The sequence below is a fragment of the Kwoniella mangroviensis genome (assembly GCF_000507465.2).
Source record: "Kwoniella mangroviensis CBS 8507 chromosome 1 map unlocalized Ctg01, whole genome shotgun sequence".
NCBI classification, from domain to species: domain Eukaryota; kingdom Fungi; phylum Basidiomycota; class Tremellomycetes; order Tremellales; family Cryptococcaceae; genus Kwoniella; species Kwoniella mangrovensis.
The window spans coordinates 3,174,825-3,192,833 of NW_027062533.1; the positions used below are offsets into that span (position 1 = coordinate 3,174,825).

Here is an 18,009-nt window from a genome sequence, read left to right on the forward strand (position 1 = left end):
GGGAAATGCTAAATCAAATATTTCTAATACAGCAAGACATATTCTGACAAAGGATATGTATGTACGATCAACTACTACCAAGGATTAGTTTCAGCTTCTTCCTCTTCATCTTTTCGCTTCCTCTCTTTCTCCGCAGCATCATCGAATTTACCCAACCCTAATCCGCCTGGTATAGGTGTAGAAGAGGTGGTACCTCCCCAGCCTTCGTTGGACCCCGCCATGAACGGATTCATATCCATAAACTCTTTAGGGTGTGGTCTAGCAGGAGGAGCTGATCTGACGGGTTTGGGTGTATCCCTAAGTATTTCATTGGCGCTAGGTACATTGCCTGATGTGGAGTTCCAAGCGTTCCACGAGAACACGGGTGATTTGAATAACCCAGATTGACCTGAGGGAGATGGTGATTTATCTTCGAGCGGAGTGGATATCTGAGGTCTTTCCCAGCTTGGTAAATCCGATAATGATAAACCCCTTGCCATACTCGAAGTGATATCTCCTTCACCATTATCGCTCTCACCATTGCCAATCTTGGACAATGTTGAAGTCGACGCCATCTTGCTAGATGATGATGTCCAAGTGTTATCTTCCGAGCTGTCATGTACAATAGGTGGTGGAGCCGAATCACTCCTTTCTAGCGGGGCCCGACCTTCGTTGGGTATCATAGCTTGAGCGGCGACAGGTCGAGATGGTTCAGGTTGTTTGAGGTTTTCCACATCGATATCTTTGCCTAAAGCGTCTGAGATAGCTTTAAAGTCAAATCCGGCAGTTTTCGAAATCGATTTCACCGCTTCTTCCTCTTGTTTCGCAGCTTTCGCTTTCCGTTCTTCTTCTTCTCGCATCACTCTCTTACTTTCCTCTCGTTCTTGTTGGGTCTCCAACGAAGTAGCTTTTGCATCTGCCGATCCCGGTATCTCTCCTAGATCCGCTTCTTCCCTTGGGGGTAGATCGTCATCATCTTCATATTCGTACCCTCCTCCAGGTCCAGGGGCAGGCAGTGTCTCCGTACTCTGGTCTTTGTCTTTATCCGTATTGGGTGTACTAGTGCCAGATCCGGAACTTCTACCAGACTTGTTACCTCTAGGGAAGATACCCAGGATTTTACGTCGATTCTGCTTGGCTTCCTCCTCCGCTTCGTTGATGATTATACGCTCTTGCACGCTCATATCGACATTGGGGTCCTGCGGCAAGCCGTCAGCGACCGACCGTTGTGAGAAGCATTATGAATCACTCACCTCTGGTTCATCAAAGTACTCTGCCGTAACAAGGAATCCAACTTTGGCCAATAATTGAGGCATACAACTCCTATAACTCATATGCCCAGTGATGATCTCCGTTACATCGACATTTTCCAACCCGGCAACAGTCTCAACAGGTCGTAATCCAGCAACCGTATTCAGTCCACCGGAAGTAGCTCTAAAAAGATATCCCAACATCCAGTCATTGGTAGCATATCCATTGACGAATCTTCCAGCTACTACCGATCGAACGTCCAGCCATGTATTTCGCGATGCGGTGACTGTCGTACCGAAGATGAAGACGTCTTGGACCAATCCATAGGCTTTTACTCTTGCTAATTCTATCAAAGCGTAGAATATAGCTCGAGCCCCGAGCGAGAATCCGATGAGAGATATTGGCCGAATACCAGCATGTCGATTGAGAATAGTATCTGCCAGGACCAACCCCGCCGCCCTTGCTCGATCCAAAGCATTGGACCATGGGTTATCAATCAGGTATCCAAGCTTGGTGAGGACTAAGATGTATGATCAGTATCACTCATCAGAGAAACGTGTCAGGCAGAATTGGAAACTCACTGATGGGCCACTGCAAAGCACTCATCAAAGCGGTCATGATGGTAGCTGACAATACTTGTTGTCCTACTTGCGTCAAAATCTCCCCAGTAAGAATTTTCATGGCACTTCCCATCTCTTCCATCATTTCGGGCTCCCACAGAATGGAGTATACATCCCCTATTATCGGATCAAGGACAGAGAAAGGTAACCTGACATCATCGAATTTACTTGCCATGAACCTAGGATGAGCCGTCAGCGATAAAACCCTTTTTGATCGACATCCAATGACTCACCCTCCCATAGTAATGTAACAGCTGACTCGTTTGTTGTTATGCAACGGCTTCAACTCAAAAGTTCTGACCTCTCTCGTCCTCCTCGCCATACCTTGACCGGCAATGTTCGCACCAGTCAAGACACCACCAGTGGTAATCATCGCTACACCTCCAGCACCAGCTAAAAAGGTTCCTGTACCAGTTATACCGACTGTACCTAAAGCTGCGCCCAGACCTGCTCCGATCAAAGGTGCAGCGAGACCCGCCGATAAACCGATTACCAAACCACCACCTAAAGGACACTGATCAGTGATTGCGTCCATGTGAAGTGAGTGTGCGACTCACCGACAGCAGCTAAACCCATCAATGCATATCTCTTGGTCTTGGCAGCTTTCATCCTTCCCTCTATGATTCCATCCTGAGTTGTCTTCTCCGTACTCTCTTGTATCTCCAATGCATCCGTCACTCGATTCTCAAATCGAACGAGATCCAACCACTCGAAACCTAATGCAGATGATACGTGCTCTAGAAAGGCTCTTGATCGTGCATCGTACACCGAATCTGCGACTAACACCAAGAAGAGGTCACAAAGCTATACAAGTACAAGAGTTAGCTTTCTGCTTTCACAATGCGTGCGTGTGAATAGCAATCAAAGATAAACCTTGCAGAAGTACTCACCACAGTCCAACGTATATCCAATGTAACTTTCTCATCCGTATTTGACAGCGAGGTCGACACACCTGGTAAAGAAGGTAATGGAGCAGGCACTTTGTCCTCTTCTGATTCTGCTTCCTCTTTCATCTCAATATTATTCTCCTCCACGATATGATCCACGACTTCAGTAGATTCTGCAAATTTCACCCTAGGAGTCTTTTCAGTATCTGTCTCCTCCACTGGTAATTTCTGGTTCGTGTCCTGCGGCGGAGGTCTCTCAGATGGAGAAGTGGGGGGTCGAGGAGATTGCGAGGGTGGAGGAGACAGCATCGAGGTTATATCACCATCATCTTCATCAAAATCTAGTGAAAGCAATCTTGCAGGTGGTGGCTTTGATTTGTTCTCGGATTGAGGGGGCGGGGATTTCGAGGTCGAAATCGTTGATAAGGACGAAAGTGAATTCTTCGATTCTTCTTCCTCTTCCTCGTCTTGACCAAATGGATTCGTGGTATTTCTAGGTAATGGGGATTCATCTCTTGGTCGATATGGTGGGGCTGGATTCTCTTCTTCATCGATTTGTTCCTGGCTTCTACCAGCTAATCTTTGCTTCTCCGCTTCGACGTCTCTCTCCGCTTCAGCTTCCTCGGCCTCTGCTATCGCTTCCAGATCTGCTTTTTGTTTGGCTTTGGGATCGAAGTCTGGATTGGCGACGGTGTGCGTGGTCATCAGTGCTGGAACTAGATCGGATGGGTCGACGCCGTGCTCTGCTAATGATTCTATCATTCGTTGTTCTGCGATTGTGACTCATCGTCAGTACGTATGTACACGAGCGTAGGATCGGTAGGAGATGGGGTTTGGAATCTTGGTGGACTGGAAGACGCGCTCGCATGAACCGAGCTGAACAAACTCACCATCTCGAGTCAACTCCATATGCTGATACAGCCTAGCCATGATCTTCAACATCCATATATTCCCACTCTCCACCACCGGCAGTTCATTCTTGTTCTTTCCTCTGAGACCTAATTTACCCTTCCCACTCGTCAACTTGTGACCCTCCCATCCTCTTCCCATATCTTTCAACATTTGCTTTGCTATCAGCTGACACAGTCCTACGTATGCGATCCTTTGCCCTTCAGTCAACAGGTTCTTGGTAGCCTGCATCTGACTCAGTGGAGTCATCGCCTTATCTTCATCAAACAGATATCTCGTCCGCATAGCGACTTCCTCCGATTCCTCATCTTCATTCAAACGTAATCTAGTATAGTCCGATTCATCTTCAACGATCTTCTCCCTCCACGAATCCGCTACGCCTGTGAGTGTATCTCCCTCCAGCTCCATATGCTGTCCGGTCGCGTTACCTGTAGCATTCCCAGAAGGGTTGGAAGATGAGCCTGCCGAAGGGTCAAGCCGTGTTGGAGCTTTGTAGTGATATTTCTTCACATCCTCGTCATCTAGTCCAAATGGGTTGGAGTCGCTTCGGACAACGGGCATATCTAAGTTTTCGGATCAGCAAACGTCTCTTCGAGTATGTCTCACACTTACCCTGCCAGCCATCGTCATCGTCTACATCTGGCCAGCTGGTATTGTTCGACTGGATAGCAGGCTGTGAGACCGACCGTCGGGGTGAAGGTATCATATCGTTGTAACCATCAAAGCGGTGGTAACGGGCGTTTGTGCTTCGACGTGACTAAGGTGCTGTGATTGGATGGTGGCTTGTTGTCAATGAGAAGCGTGCTATATGAGCTGGGGTAGGAGTTGTCCTGCAGGTAGACTGACTGGAGTCTGAGTTGTTATGAATGACGCTAACAGGATGATCAGAGTGACTGTGATGAGATGGAGGTGTTCAAGTTGTATGAGAGGGAACCGCGCTTCACTCTTCATGCTTGATGCCGTAAACCCGCAAGATAACATCACCTTCCCATCCATAATCGTGCAGCTGCAAATGTTAATCTCATTCGACATGCATGGCGGCCAGTCACCAAGCTGGAGCTTCTGTATGACATTCTGATATATGCATACAACTGAGAAGAAAAGTATGGTACGTGGTCATATATACATGGTCCGTCGCTGTGATCCTCTCGTCTCGTTGGCTCACTTCCGCCTTGGACGTGCGAGGCAGCGACTGGGATGAAAGATAGTTCTCAGACAGGGAAGAGGGCGACTGAGGCAGCTGGATCTTCATATGGATCGATCAGGTATCGATGTCATGCCGGGTATAACAGTTGATGAACGATTTCATGTACGTGTTTCACTGTACAGAGATCAAGATCGGCAACATTCTAGATAGCTGAATACCTGGATTGTACTCACATCTTCCGAGCGTTCTGTACACGGATATACAGCCAATTCACTGCATCTCTCACACCGGTTCTGAAAAGACTTGAGATCAGCTTCTGTATTCCCATGTCGACTATGCCTGATTGGCCTTCTATTCATAAGAAGAGCAGCTACTCACCCTTCAAGAGCAGAGACACCCATCACGTCCAGACTTGCCATTCTCTCATCTTTTGCACCACCATCATGCCACTGTTTATGTTCTCCTGGCTGCTGTCCTTTTGCCTCAGCTTGGCTATGATCTCCTTCTTGATTGTCCGCTGGCTCTTTCGCTTTGCCTTTACCTTTATCTTTCGGTTTATCCTCTTCGTCCGTCTCTCTGTTCGATCGAGCGCGTTGCCAAGCATCGAACGATTCTCTGATTTCCGCTACGGAGAGTGACGTCGGACTATCCTGCTTGTTGGCAAGCAAAAGTAAGGGCAGGTTCAATAATCGAGGGGAATTCAGCACTTCGTCTGAGCAGTTGGTGAAATCAGCAGTCCGCAGGTGAGTGAAGTCGAAGAGAGGGTGAATTGTTTCGGACATACCGAAGACTTCCCAATTCTCAGTCAACCTAGCTTGATCACAAGCGTCTACGACAAATACCACCGCATGACATTCATCATAGTATTTAGGCCATATCGACCTTATATCCCTCTGTCCACCTAGATCGTAGAATCGTAATTCGGTCGATGGTAATGTGATCTTACCGACTGGATACATAGAATTGGCGTTGCAAAACCTCCAAGGAGCTTGTGAATGGGCTTACTATTCTGACCAACGGTCGGACCAATCTTCTCCGGCCGCATACCAGGTGTAGGATTATACATGGTCTTTATCTTCTCAAGCATGGTCTGATCATGTTCGGGGGTCAGAGGTGCTACTCAAACCCGGCCTTCAAATGTCTATATGTGCAACTCACAGTCTTACCAGCCTATATAGCGGTCAGCAAATTGCGCGTTGAAGCTTAACCACCGAGAGAGTGACAACTCACATTGTCCAGACCGATGATCACCACTGAATATTCATCTTTTCTCGTCAAATATTCGTGCAGTCCCCTCAAGAGATGGTACATTGGCGTGATAGCGATGCGGACAGAGTGTGCTAATCTGTTCTTTGGACAGGTGGTAAGATATGATACTGGAAAGCGATCATTGGTAGTCAGGGTTTAGTTCATCGATTGCAACATCTTTCGTACTTCAGCTTCAACATCCATTTTCCCTCCACTCTACAGTTGCGAACATTTTTCAACATTTCCAACAATCTAGAGTCCACACTTCAATCTGCAAATATAAGCGAAAGATGTCCAACAAGTTGACCCATGAAGAGCAAGAGGCGTTGGTGATCAGTGAAGATCCTGAGCATGTAAGTGCATTGACTCGTCAGTCCGAGGTGAGATTGCTGACGACACTGAGTCATAGCCCGCTAATTTGATTTCCGAATTATGTCGAGAGTTCTACAGTATGTCATCCAGCTGTCATTGTTAGAATATATAAGAAGTACTGATAGTATGATGCGTAGAACTTGGATGGGTCACAGGCACTGGAGGAGGTAAGTCTATGAGCTCCAACTCATATCTACCGTGCTCATTAATTGTTACTAGGTATCTCAATTCGACAAGGGTGAGCCAGCGTGCGCTATAATCAGAGATGAATAATATATCTAATCGGCAGAAAACCACAGTGAACATGTGTACCTTGCTCCCTCTGGTGTACAGAAAGAGCGGATCAAGCCAGAGCACATCTTTGTCCTTCCGTTCGCTCAATCATCTGTACCTAGACCTGGATCAAAGAGAGATTTCCTGAGGATACCAAGTAAAAAGGTGAATACGAACGGCTCACCAGCAATACGGCAGATATATCTTGTTGGAAAGCTGATAGTTGGTATTGTCAACAGGGCCTGACAGAATCACAATGTACCCCTCTGTTCTGGAACGCTTTCACCATGAGAGAAGCGGGCGCATGTATACATACTCATTCCCAACATGCCGGTGAGTCGCAACAATGCCCTCGTAATGAATCAAGTTTTAATGATATTTCCGCTCGCTTAGTCATGTTGACACTCTTACATCCTCGGGATGCTCAGAGCTTCAAGATCTCCCATCAAGAGATGATCAAAGGTGTGCGGATTGGTGGAGTAGGGAAAACACTCAGTTTCTTCAATACTTTGGAAATCCCCATCATCGATAATACGGCTGTTGAAGAAGATTTGACTGAAAGTATGGCTGCTGTGAGTGGATCGGTCTTCCCAATCGACGCATTGCAAGTGATCAATGCTGATACTTGCAATTTAGGCCATGGAGAAATACCCAGACGCTCCTGCTATCTTAGTAAGAAGACATGGTGTTTACGTTTGGGGTGAGTACTTCGTCCCTCATTGGTTTCCATAGGTGTAGCAAAATTTGACTGACTACTGTGGGATGTTAGGTAACACTTGGGAACAAGCAAAGACCCAATCGGAATGTCTCGACTACCTTTTTGAGATCGCCGTCAAGATGCTTTTGGCCAAATTACCACTGGTTGGGGACAATTAGACATAGTTATAGGAATGTGATGTGCATGGCAGTCTGAGAATCATCATATAACCGATTCAATCTTGGACTCGATGCGGACGATAGATGCGGTCTATCGAGGTATCCATCCTCTCGCTTATCGCAAACTCCCTTCAGACGCCTTCTCCAACACTGCGAATATGAGCCTCCATTCACTTCATATTGTTCTTGTCTTGGCCAACGAAGATTTTCCTTCTCCTTTTCCAAGTTCAAGATGCGTCACTGCCGCACAAAGGATTCCGGTCCGTTTATATACGCAATACCAAATTTCTCTGAATGGGTTATACCAAATTCAACTGTTGAACGAACAAAACCAAATCTCATCGACACTGGTGGAATAACGTATTGAGAAGGCTTAACTGATCCTTTCTCGGTTACTTTGTACTGTTCGAACGGGCGGATAGTCAGATTCTGATGACCATACTTGTCGCGATATCACCAATACCGGAAAATGATTGAACGTTTGTTTTTACTGATACAAGCCAACTCACGAATCTGTTGAACCTCTAATTCAGCAATTTGGTTTTTCCATAATGATCCTTTGTATGACAATAGGTGAAAAGATGTCTGATAGTTTACAGATCATTATCATACCTTACTTCCGAGCACATCATTCAACAGACTCCGAAGCATTATTTATCCAGTTCGACAGATATAAAAAGGCCAACAATTTACTGTAAAATCGTCCCGTCTTAGGAGATATATATGAGTTATTCAACTAACTCTCAATTTTTTCTACGCGTGTCAATGCTTAGAAGCTTGTTAGATTGTGATTCAAGGTATTATACCACAACTTGATGATTCTTCAGTGACTCGATAGATCCTATCCTACTGGTGAGTGCTTTACACTTATCTGATCCGACATTCACGGCACTCCCGAACCCGGATTATGGATTCTGAGCATCTCTCAATAGCATTTAGTTTGATGCTAGGTCTACTCGCCTTTGATCGCATCTTACCGATTTTTTCATCCTTTGCTTCTATCCCGGGCTCGCCCTATATTCATTCTTCGCTCGAATTATATCGGGAGCGCTTTTATCCCATTTCCTCTTTACGTTGTTCGAAAAATTGAAAAAAGCAGGCTAATTGACTGCATTGATAACGGGTTCGATCAGACCTGACCGAACAAGCCAGAAGCAGATTCGATCACACTCATTGTATGAGTTTTCCACCGGAAGATCATGTTCACCGTAACACCCTCATCTTCTTCTTTATCTCCCGAAGGCCCCACTCCACAGGAAAACCAACACGATCATGGTCTCGTATCAGCTTCAACAGCCAATACTCCTAACCAAATCTTCAACAAGCCATCGAGCTCAACAGTGGCCAACGCTATCAACACTGGTGTCAAGATAGATGATGTCAACCCCGTTGAAAGCCTGAAAGAATTGCTGAAATGTATCTTGACGATCATCCAAGGATATTCCGATTTCTCACATTCATCGAATTTGTACTTGTCGTCTTTGGACCACTACAGACTGAGGACCGAGAAGCTGTTAGGCTTTGCTCGTAGACTCGAAAACGTTCCTTCTCCTGTGGTCATTTTGGACGATGCCAATGATGGTGATTGCGATGATCACCAAGACCCGGAGATAGATACGCCATCGAGACAAGATCTGATGAGGGAGATATACAAATTGGAAGAAGAATGGTGGAATAGCGAAGTAGTTGCAAGTTGGTACGGACCTAGACCACGACCTAGGTACACGTCAAGAAGGTTATCATCTTCACACAAAGGTATACAAGACCTTCAAGTTCTATCGATCGCTCAGCCCACCACGAACATCCAACAGAACTCTATGTCTTCTCCTCCTCCAACTACGGTAAATGTCAGTCCTAGCCCTAAGAAAAGCAAGACGGGTATGACCCTGATCGATCAACAGAGGGCCCGAAGACACAGAATCAGCCCAAGAGATCTCACTGCGTTGACTGAAGAAGAGCGTGAATCGCCTCATGAGGATGATTTGTCGGAGACCAGAACAAAGACAATCACCCGAAGGAATGCCGCGACGCAAGCTCAAGTATCTATTTTGACGGATGTAGGATGGTTAAGGAGGGATTCGAGTTACGTAGGATTACATGACGAGTGAATGCTGTATATACAGTAGGATGATAACAGAATATCCTTGTTATCCGCTGGCACGTCTCAATCAAAGTGTCTGGCGAGATCACGAACACGAGATGCCGAGCGGATGTCCCAGTTCTAAGTTTCCATTTTGCGCTGCTGAACAACGTAGATGCACATGAACTTCGCCAGAAGTCTCTCAGGGTGCCTCATGCACGCTAGGAGAAATGCTCTTCTTTGACCATGATCCCTCCCAAAAAATCAAAAAGATACGGGTCTCGTCCCGGGATTGAACCGAGGACCACCCCCAAAGCTTTCTGATGAAAACCCTAAGAGGGCATGCTACCACTGCACCAACGAAACAGGCAACTGCCTTACGAAACCGTAATTCGCGGAATTGGAAATTTTGATTCAACTATATTGTGCAAACACATTTTCACCATAGAAGGGATGCACTTGGATCTTATGATCGTGGACATCGTAACCATTCATGCGCACAAGGCATGCATGTCCACCTTTTCAAAGCCTTGAGAGACTGCTCTAAACCTCGTTGGCATGCATCAATGATAGCGAGGCCTCGTATACACCTAGAGAAAATGACTGGTGTCCAGCAGAGAAACACCGCCTCACCCGCGATTGTAGTGGTAACCTGTCATTACGTACACAAAGATGTGCCGCCACCCAGCGAGTGCGTGTCATAGTCACACCTCATCACTGGCTTCAATGGACGTGTAGAGTCAATCGATACCTTCATCCTCTTCATACATTTCAATAAAACACACTTTGATATAATCTCTGACTCACTGGGTCATACTCCCTCTCACACCTTATTCTAGAATACCATCCAGAACTACAGGGAAATAAAGCATCATGGATCAGCAGCTCATCTCGCTCGTGAACAAGGTATGTCCACGCTTATCTCACTAATCCTACATAGACATCGCTGACAGACGAGGTAGCTGCAAGATGTGTTCGCATCAATTGGTGTATCAAACAATATTGTAAGCCCCTCGCTCTTCCATCCCTACAGATGCAGTGGCGTAGCTGACAGTTAGGTCGTAGGATCTTCCGCAAATCACGGTGATTGGTTCACAAAGTAGTGGTAAATCGTCTGTGCTCGAGGTGAGACTTATCATTCAAATCATACGGAGGACCACCGCTGATGGTGATAATGATGATGATGTAGAACATTGTTGGAAGAGATTTCTTACCTCGAGGAACCGGTATCGTGACCAGACGTCCATTGGTACGTGCTCTGATCTCACGCATGATACAAATAGTATACCTAATCAGCGTGTGGTGATTGTAGGTCCTCCAATTGATAAACAGACCAGCAACTTCCAAACCTGCTCAACCCAATGGCGACAAGGCAGATGGAGAAAAGGCAGAAGATGCTATGGCGAAAGTACAGCTCAATGAGAATAACCCTGATGAATGGGGAGAATTCCTTCATTTGCCAGGCCAGAAGTTTCACGATTTCCATAAGATCAGAGATGAGATTGTGAGAGATACAGAGAAGATGACTGGAAAGAATGCCGGTAGGTGCCCGTCTCTGCCTTCACATGAAGCCTATCATCTTCGCTCCCGGTACATCGGTTTGCTGACAGGTTCATATTCCATGTGTAAGGTATCTCCCCAAACCCAATTAATCTTCGAATCTTCTCTCCCAACGTTCTCACACTCACTCTCGTCGACTTACCTGGGTTAACCAAAGTACCCGTTGGAGATCAACCACGTGATATTGAGAAACAAATTCGAGATATGTTGATGCGATTCATCTCCAAGCCCAACGCTATCATCTTGGCAGTCACAGCCGCCAACACGGATTTAGCAAATTCAGATGGTTTGAAATTAGCAAGAGAAGTTGATCCTGAAGGAACAAGAACTATTGGTGTTTTAACAAAGGTCGACTTGATGGATCAAGGTACCGACGTAGTTGACATTCTAGCCGGAAGAGTCATCCCCTTAAGGTTAGGCTATGTACCAGTCGTTAACAGAGGTCAAAGAGATATAGATCAAAGTAAATCGATCGCCTCGGCTTTAGACAACGAAAGGAAGTTCTTTGAAGGTCACCCTAGTTATGCTGGAAAAGCTCAATACTGTGGTACTCCTTGGCTTGCTAGAAAACTCAATATCGTAAGTCATCATCATTTTCAACCCCAGTCGAAACGCGATGTGCTAATGATTATCGTAAGATTCTCATGCACCACATCCGAAATACCCTTCCTGATATCAAAGCAAGAATCAACCAGCAACTCGCTAAATATCAAGCTGAACTTACTTCTCTCGGTGGACCGATGGGGGAGACCAACCCAGGTAGTCTAGTACTGTCTACTATTACCGAGTTCTGCTCGGAATTCAGATCCGCCATCGATGGTAACACCAACGATCTATCGCTTAACGAATTATCCGGTGGTGCTCGTATCAGTTTCGTCTTCCATGAGCTGTACAATAACGGTGTCAAATCGATCGACCCTTTCGATCAAGTCAAAGATGGTGATATTAGGACTATCCTTTACAATTCTTCCGGTTCCACCCCTTCGTTGTTCGTCGGTACAACCGCTTTTGAAGTTATAGTTAAACAACAGATTAGACGTTTAGAGGAACCTTCACTAAGATGTTGTGCTTTGGTATATGATGAGCTTATACGAATACTAGGTCATCTGCTATCTAAAACTGTAAGTTTCCCTTTGCTTCATGAAACGCTGAGGGTATTGATATCTGGTTGATTAGCAAACATTCAAGAGATACCCAGAATTGAAAGACCGATTTAACCTTGTGGTCATCAACTTCTTCAAATCATGTATGCAACCTACCAACAAGCTTGTCACCGATATGGTCTCGATGCAAGCTTGTTACGTCAACACCACTCATCCCGACTTCATCGGTGGTCATCGAGCAATGGCTTTAGTAACTGATCGAATGAATGCCAATAAGCCACCTGAGAAACCAGTTGATCCCAAGAAGCTCCCCCCGAATGCCCTGAACAATGGTAAAGACTTGGATGCAGATTTCAAAAAGGATGAACCAAGTTTCTTCAACAGTTTCTTCTCAAAGGATAAACAACCTAAGAAGAAAGTTGCAACTATGGAAGCTCCTCCTCCAGTCATCAAACCCGTCGCGTCGCTCAGTGAAAGGGAAGCCATGGAAACCGATGTTATCAGTAAGTCAATGTTTACCATAGGATAGAGTACGATGTTGATCAGATGCTTTGATTAGAACTCTTAATTCAATCTTACTACTCTGTGGTCAAACGGGAGATGATTGATATGGTTCCTAAGGCTATCACTTACAACCTAGTAAACTTCGCTAAGGAGAACCTCCAACGAGAACTTCTGGAACACTTGTACAAGCCTGATGTACTTGAAGAGTTACTCAAGGAATCACCAGATGTCGTGGCGAGAAGAAGGGAATGTGTCAAGATGGTCGGAGCGCTCAACTCGGCTGAGGCTATTGTTGCTGCCGTGTAAAGAAGAGATTAGATTAGATGGGAATATGGAACATAAACTATCTTTACCACACTGCTTGTTTTTACCTCCTCTCTTTTCCTGCGCATAGTGTTTTTCCAGTACTTGATATATATCTGTCTATGAATTATGAATCATTTGGTCTTCGAGTAGATGGACTGCACCGGAATCAAATAAGAGGATACACAACTGAACGCGTCTGATGGGAAGGTTGTTGCCAAAATTATTAATTTACTGTACATTCACAATCGAGTAGATCCTATACCTCTCTCATCTCATCCTCAGATCTGCTTGCATCCTTACTCATTCCTACATCCACCATCGACTACATTCGCGGTAATCAAAGGACCCAGTATACTTGTCGCGGCTTCTACTTGAGCCACTCTACCATACCGAGAATCGTCTGTAAATCTGTAGGATATCGCTCCACTGAAACCTATCTCACATCATGTCGTCTGCTGAAGCGGAACGAAGGCGCCGGGTACGTACTGATCCTCGCGATCTAAGAGGAATCATATCAATCCATATAGTCTCCAATGTCGCCTGCTGATTCTCCTGTAATGTTTATAGGAAGCGCTCGCCGCTCTTAAAGAGAAGAAGCTAAACAAGCCCTCTGTCCAACCTATAACCGTTGAATCTTCGCCTGAATCTCATGTCCTTGTTCCCCCATCCTCTTCTCCCGCTCCTACGCCCAGTAGCCATCCTTCCAAATATTTCAGCAACGGAAATACTATCGCTCAGAGGCTAAATTACGGATCATCTTCTTCAGCCGGTACCGGAGTCATACCTTCTTCAGGCATCGGACGTCGATTCGAACAAACCGATTCTCAGACTACGTTAACGGGAAGTCCGCAAGATGTGTTGAAAGCTTTGCATAGTCGACATGCGCCTGAATCAAGATCATCTACAGCTGTAGGATCCACTTCCGCGGTCTCCTATGACGCCTCGACTTCTCGGTCTACCAACAATGCTTCTCTGTTAGATTCACCTTCATCACCTCAACCGCTAAGTAGGCTGAAAGCCAGGTATCGTGATCCCGACGAACCCGACTCTCCCATTCGATCGACCAACGGAAACGGGAATACTACCCCTTCATCTCCTATATCGAATTCTTCAGCTACATCCCGTCAACCAAGTTTAGTTTTAGCTGCTCAGAACCAATCGAAAAGCCGTGAAGTTGAAATCCAAAACATGGCCAATAGACTATCAAATCAATTTAGAAACGTTCAACCTCAATTGATCTTGTCTCTTCTGAAGAAATATCCAGATAATCACGATCGAGCTATAAACCAGATTCACGCAATGAATGATCGACCTTCTTCACCTCTCAATACTACTTCAACACCACCAAGATTCGAAGCATTCACGCCTAATAAGGTTAAACCCCCTACGATGAATCAATATAGACCTACGATGGTATCTAGACCTTCATCTTCATCTTCGGTGATCCCACCCGCACCGAAAGTGAGAGTGGTCAATCCTCTCAAACCCAAGAAAAATGCCAAATCGACTATATATGCTAATCGGGCGAATAATGGGAATGGGAAAAGAAGGGATCCAGATGAGAGTAGTTCAGGTGAAGAGGGAGAAGGGATGTTCTCGGATAATGATAGTGAAGGCTCTTGGTCGGGAGATGAAGGTAGGAAGAAGAAGAGAAGAAAAGGTGATCCCGAGGTTGATGCTGAGGGAGAAGCGTTAAAGGCTTTCAATGAGGTGGATGCGGATATGTTGACTGGGACTATTGGTGAGTTCATCATGCCTTCACGTTATTCTAGCGTTGTAAAGACCATAGCAGATCTTAATATCGGGGATCTCTTCAACAGCCTGTAGCGCCGAACAGGCAGCCATTATCATCAAATTGCGACCGTACGAAGATGTCGACGACGCGAGACATAAACTTACAAAAGCCCGAGGCGTATCGTTCAAACTGTTCGAACAGTATACGGAGATTATGGAGGGATACGTACAGATTGACGCGTGTCTGAACAGATGTGAATCGATAGCCAACGATGTAGGGAATACCCTAGCTGTTTGGAGAGGAGCATCAATGGCCCAGGACAGTGTAGTTGGAACACCTCGGTCGGACGGATTGAACGACGTCAAAGTGGATGTCGCGAAGGTGTCAGAGCTGCTGAGAAAAGAAACGGATATGAAGAAGAGGAAGATTTTATCAAGTTACATACAAACTCAACCTTCCACCTTGAGTGAGGGAACGATATTGAAAGATTATCAATTACTGGGCGTAAATTGGTTGAACTTGCTTTATACAAAAAAGATTGGCTGTATCCTAGCGGATGAGATGGGTGAGTCGTCATTCACCAGCATAGGGTAGTAGCTGAATCAGATACATCGCAATATAGGTCTCGGTAAGACGATTCAGGTGATATCGTTCATCGCTCATCTGAAAGAGAGGGGCATCAAAGGCCCACATATGATTTTCGTACCGTGAGTCCCGACGGGTAGCAGATTCGGCTACATAGATACTGACATTCAGCAAACAGCGCGTCCACACTCGAAAATTGGACTAGAGAGTTTGAAAAATTCGCTCCATCCGTAGATGTTCAGACGTATTACGGCTCACAAGCTGAACGTGCCAGTCTGAGAGATGATCTGAAAAGGCGGTTCAGATCAGGAAGATTGGAAGTGGTTTTGGCTTCGTACACTCAGGTCGCTTCCAATGACGATCTAGGATTCTTTAGGAAAAAGATCGAGTTTGAAGTAAGTCCACCTGATCTGTGATGTTCACATCGCAAGTGACTGATATTCTCGTAGACATGCGTATACGACGAGGGCCATAAGCTCAAGAGTTGTACTACCAAGGCGTACAGCGATCTGCTTTCGATCAAACCCAAATGGCGTTTACTTCTTACTGGAACACCATTGCAGAACAATTTGCAAGAGCTAGTGGTGAGTACAGATCTCACTTATCTACCTGGCCAGAAGTGACTCGTACCTGACAGGATTCACCTAGTCTCTCTTAATGTTCATCCACAAAGATACCTTTGCCGATGCGGAACCATATCTACGAGCCATATTCAAATCTCAAGGATCGGCCAACCTGCTATCACAACAGCGGACCTCGAGGGCACGAACAATGTTAACTCCATTCGTACTTCGTCGACGGAAGGCTTTGGTACTGAACTTACCACCGAAGATCGAGAGTGTCGAGCATTGTGAGATGACCAAAGTCCAGGCTAAACTATATAACGAAACGATGAACCGATCTAGGAAGGTCTTACAGGAACTTACGGACGATGCATTGGAGAACGAAGCTGCATTGGTCGAGGAGACCGAGCAGAAACCCAATGCGAAGAAAGCGACTAAAGCGAAACCGAAAAAGGGACAAATCACCCCTGCAGCGAGCAGTTCAAATATCCTGATGGATCTTAGAAAAGCCGCTAGTCACCCATTACTATTCAGGAGATTGTATACAGATGCCAAAGTCAAGAAATTGGCTAAAGAGTGTTTGAACACCCCAAGTTATTGTGATAGTAATTTGGATTATGTCATTGAAGATTTGGAATTCATGAGCGATTATGAAATTTCCAATTTCTGTTCGTCCTCTATTGAAGATGTACGTTTCGTTTTTACTTGCTTTGTCGCCGATGTCTGTGGGTCATAGCTGACACCCATGGTCATTGTCATGTCAAAATAGGAATTGCGGAAATACGCTCTGGAACCCGAACTTTTCCTTGAAGGAGGAAAGATCGCCGCTTTGCAGAAGATCATTGAGAAATGTAAGAAAGAGGGTAAGAGGATGTTATTGTTCTCTCAAGTGAGTTTGAAGTCCAGCTAGTGTCGCAAATACCCGTCTTGATGTGAAAAGCTAACGGTGGTATGTGTAGTTCGTGATGATCCTTGATATACTGGAAAAAGCGCTTGAACATTTGGGTGTCAAGTATACTCGATTGGATGGACAGACGAAAACCGATGAAAGGCAGGGATTGGTTGATGAGTTCAACGATGATCCAGAAATCACCGTTTTCTTACTATCCACGAAAGCCGGTGGTGTGGGGTGAGTCTGAGTTTGCCATTCCCTTGATGTGATATGTGTTCGGCGAAGCTGATATTTGATGGTAATATCTAGAATCAACCTTACTGCTGCGTCTGTCGTAGTGATTTACGACCAAGACTTTAATCCTCATAATGATCGACAGGCGGCAGATAGAGCTTATAGAATCGGTCAGGAGAAGGAAGTGGAGGTGATCAAGCTGATCACCAAGGGATCCATCGATGTAAGTTGTTACCTCTTCATCTGAACATGGGGTGAGCTAACTCTATTTGCGCTGCGTGATATAGGAGGACATGTTAGCGATAGGAATGACCAAACTCCAATTAGACGATGCTGTAGGAGGCGAGGAGATTACCCTTGACGGAGCAGATAATTCAGGTCAAGATGATAAGACTGCCAAAGAAACTAGAAAATCCCTGTTGACTACGTTAAGGAATAAATTCGTCGCTGATGATGATGCGGTTAAGATGGAGGGTATCAACGAAGAAGATGGCGACGAGATACAGATTACGGGAAGTGTAAAGAAAGCTAGAGGGAAGGTCGTAGAGGTGGATTAGAGCATGTTGAGTGGTGGAAGTTTAGTTCATGTTGAAAAAGTATAGGATGATGGGCTTGCTAGGGAAGTTGCAATGATTAGTGGATGGTGGATGACTTGTTGTAGTTTCTTTCTTCCTGTTCTCTGTTAGTTCATACCCATACATACTCGAAGATTACAATCTTCCTACATTTCTTGCATTTTATCTGCATTTGCTATATAAATATATATACATAAATTTACAAGAAGTATGAATGGTCACAATCTGTCTCGTATGGATCGTTACGTGTTGGTATGATTCTTGTTGTGGAGGATCGCAAACCATTCATTGGTGTCAACGTGAGTCCGAA

The 18,009-nt window shown here is 45.4% G+C and overlaps 6 protein-coding genes across 6 annotated transcripts; 4 read left to right on the forward strand and 2 right to left on the reverse strand.

Annotated features, from left to right (window-relative positions):
* Positions 1-74: 74 nt before the first annotated feature.
* On the reverse strand, positions 75-4,352 carry I203_101183 (uncharacterized protein; the record flags this gene model as incomplete). The annotated part of the gene is made up of 8 exons (XM_019146136.1): positions 75-1,178; positions 1,233-1,750; positions 1,812-2,029; positions 2,084-2,354; positions 2,408-2,654; positions 2,741-3,507; positions 3,628-4,209; positions 4,259-4,352. The coding sequence occupies 8 exons, from the start codon at positions 4,350-4,352 to the stop codon at positions 75-77; spliced, it is 3,801 nt and encodes a 1,266-aa protein (XP_019004695.1).
* Positions 4,353-5,022: 670 nt separating this feature from the next.
* Positions 5,023-5,880, reverse strand: I203_101184 (uncharacterized protein; the record flags this gene model as incomplete). Its single annotated transcript, XM_065516830.1, has 4 exons — positions 5,023-5,086; positions 5,172-5,505; positions 5,578-5,742; positions 5,799-5,880. 4 exons carry the CDS (start codon positions 5,878-5,880, stop codon positions 5,023-5,025), a joined length of 645 nt encoding a protein of 214 aa, XP_065373648.1.
* Positions 5,881-6,331: 451 nt separating this feature from the next.
* On the forward strand, positions 6,332-7,562 carry I203_101185 (methylthioribulose-1-phosphate dehydratase; the record flags this gene model as incomplete). Its single annotated transcript, XM_065516831.1, has 9 exons — positions 6,332-6,394; positions 6,451-6,490; positions 6,551-6,580; positions 6,633-6,651; positions 6,713-6,851; positions 6,926-7,019; positions 7,080-7,258; positions 7,323-7,386; positions 7,456-7,562. The coding sequence occupies 9 exons, from the start codon at positions 6,332-6,334 to the stop codon at positions 7,560-7,562; spliced, it is 735 nt and encodes a 244-aa protein (XP_065373649.1).
* Positions 7,563-8,761: 1,199 nt separating this feature from the next.
* On the forward strand, positions 8,762-9,670 carry I203_101186 (uncharacterized protein; the record flags this gene model as incomplete). Its single annotated transcript, XM_019146139.1, has 1 exon — positions 8,762-9,670. One exon carries the CDS (start codon positions 8,762-8,764, stop codon positions 9,668-9,670), a length of 909 nt encoding a protein of 302 aa, XP_019004698.1.
* An 845-nt stretch (positions 9,671-10,515) lies between these two features.
* Positions 10,516-13,115, forward strand: I203_101187 (uncharacterized protein; the record flags this gene model as incomplete). Its single annotated transcript, XM_019146140.1, has 9 exons — positions 10,516-10,548; positions 10,605-10,646; positions 10,708-10,767; positions 10,832-10,891; positions 10,955-11,183; positions 11,273-11,781; positions 11,841-12,323; positions 12,379-12,808; positions 12,865-13,115. The coding sequence occupies 9 exons, from the start codon at positions 10,516-10,518 to the stop codon at positions 13,113-13,115; spliced, it is 2,097 nt and encodes a 698-aa protein (XP_019004699.1).
* Positions 13,116-13,560: 445 nt separating this feature from the next.
* On the forward strand, positions 13,561-17,681 carry I203_101188 (uncharacterized protein; the record flags this gene model as incomplete). The annotated part of the gene is made up of 11 exons (XM_065516832.1): positions 13,561-13,593; positions 13,683-14,856; positions 14,936-15,415; positions 15,473-15,557; positions 15,614-15,830; positions 15,885-16,019; positions 16,084-16,686; positions 16,768-16,887; positions 16,958-17,127; positions 17,200-17,347; positions 17,412-17,681. 11 exons carry the CDS (start codon positions 13,561-13,563, stop codon positions 17,679-17,681), a joined length of 3,435 nt encoding a protein of 1,144 aa, XP_065373650.1.
* Positions 17,682-18,009: the final 328 nt, after the last annotated feature.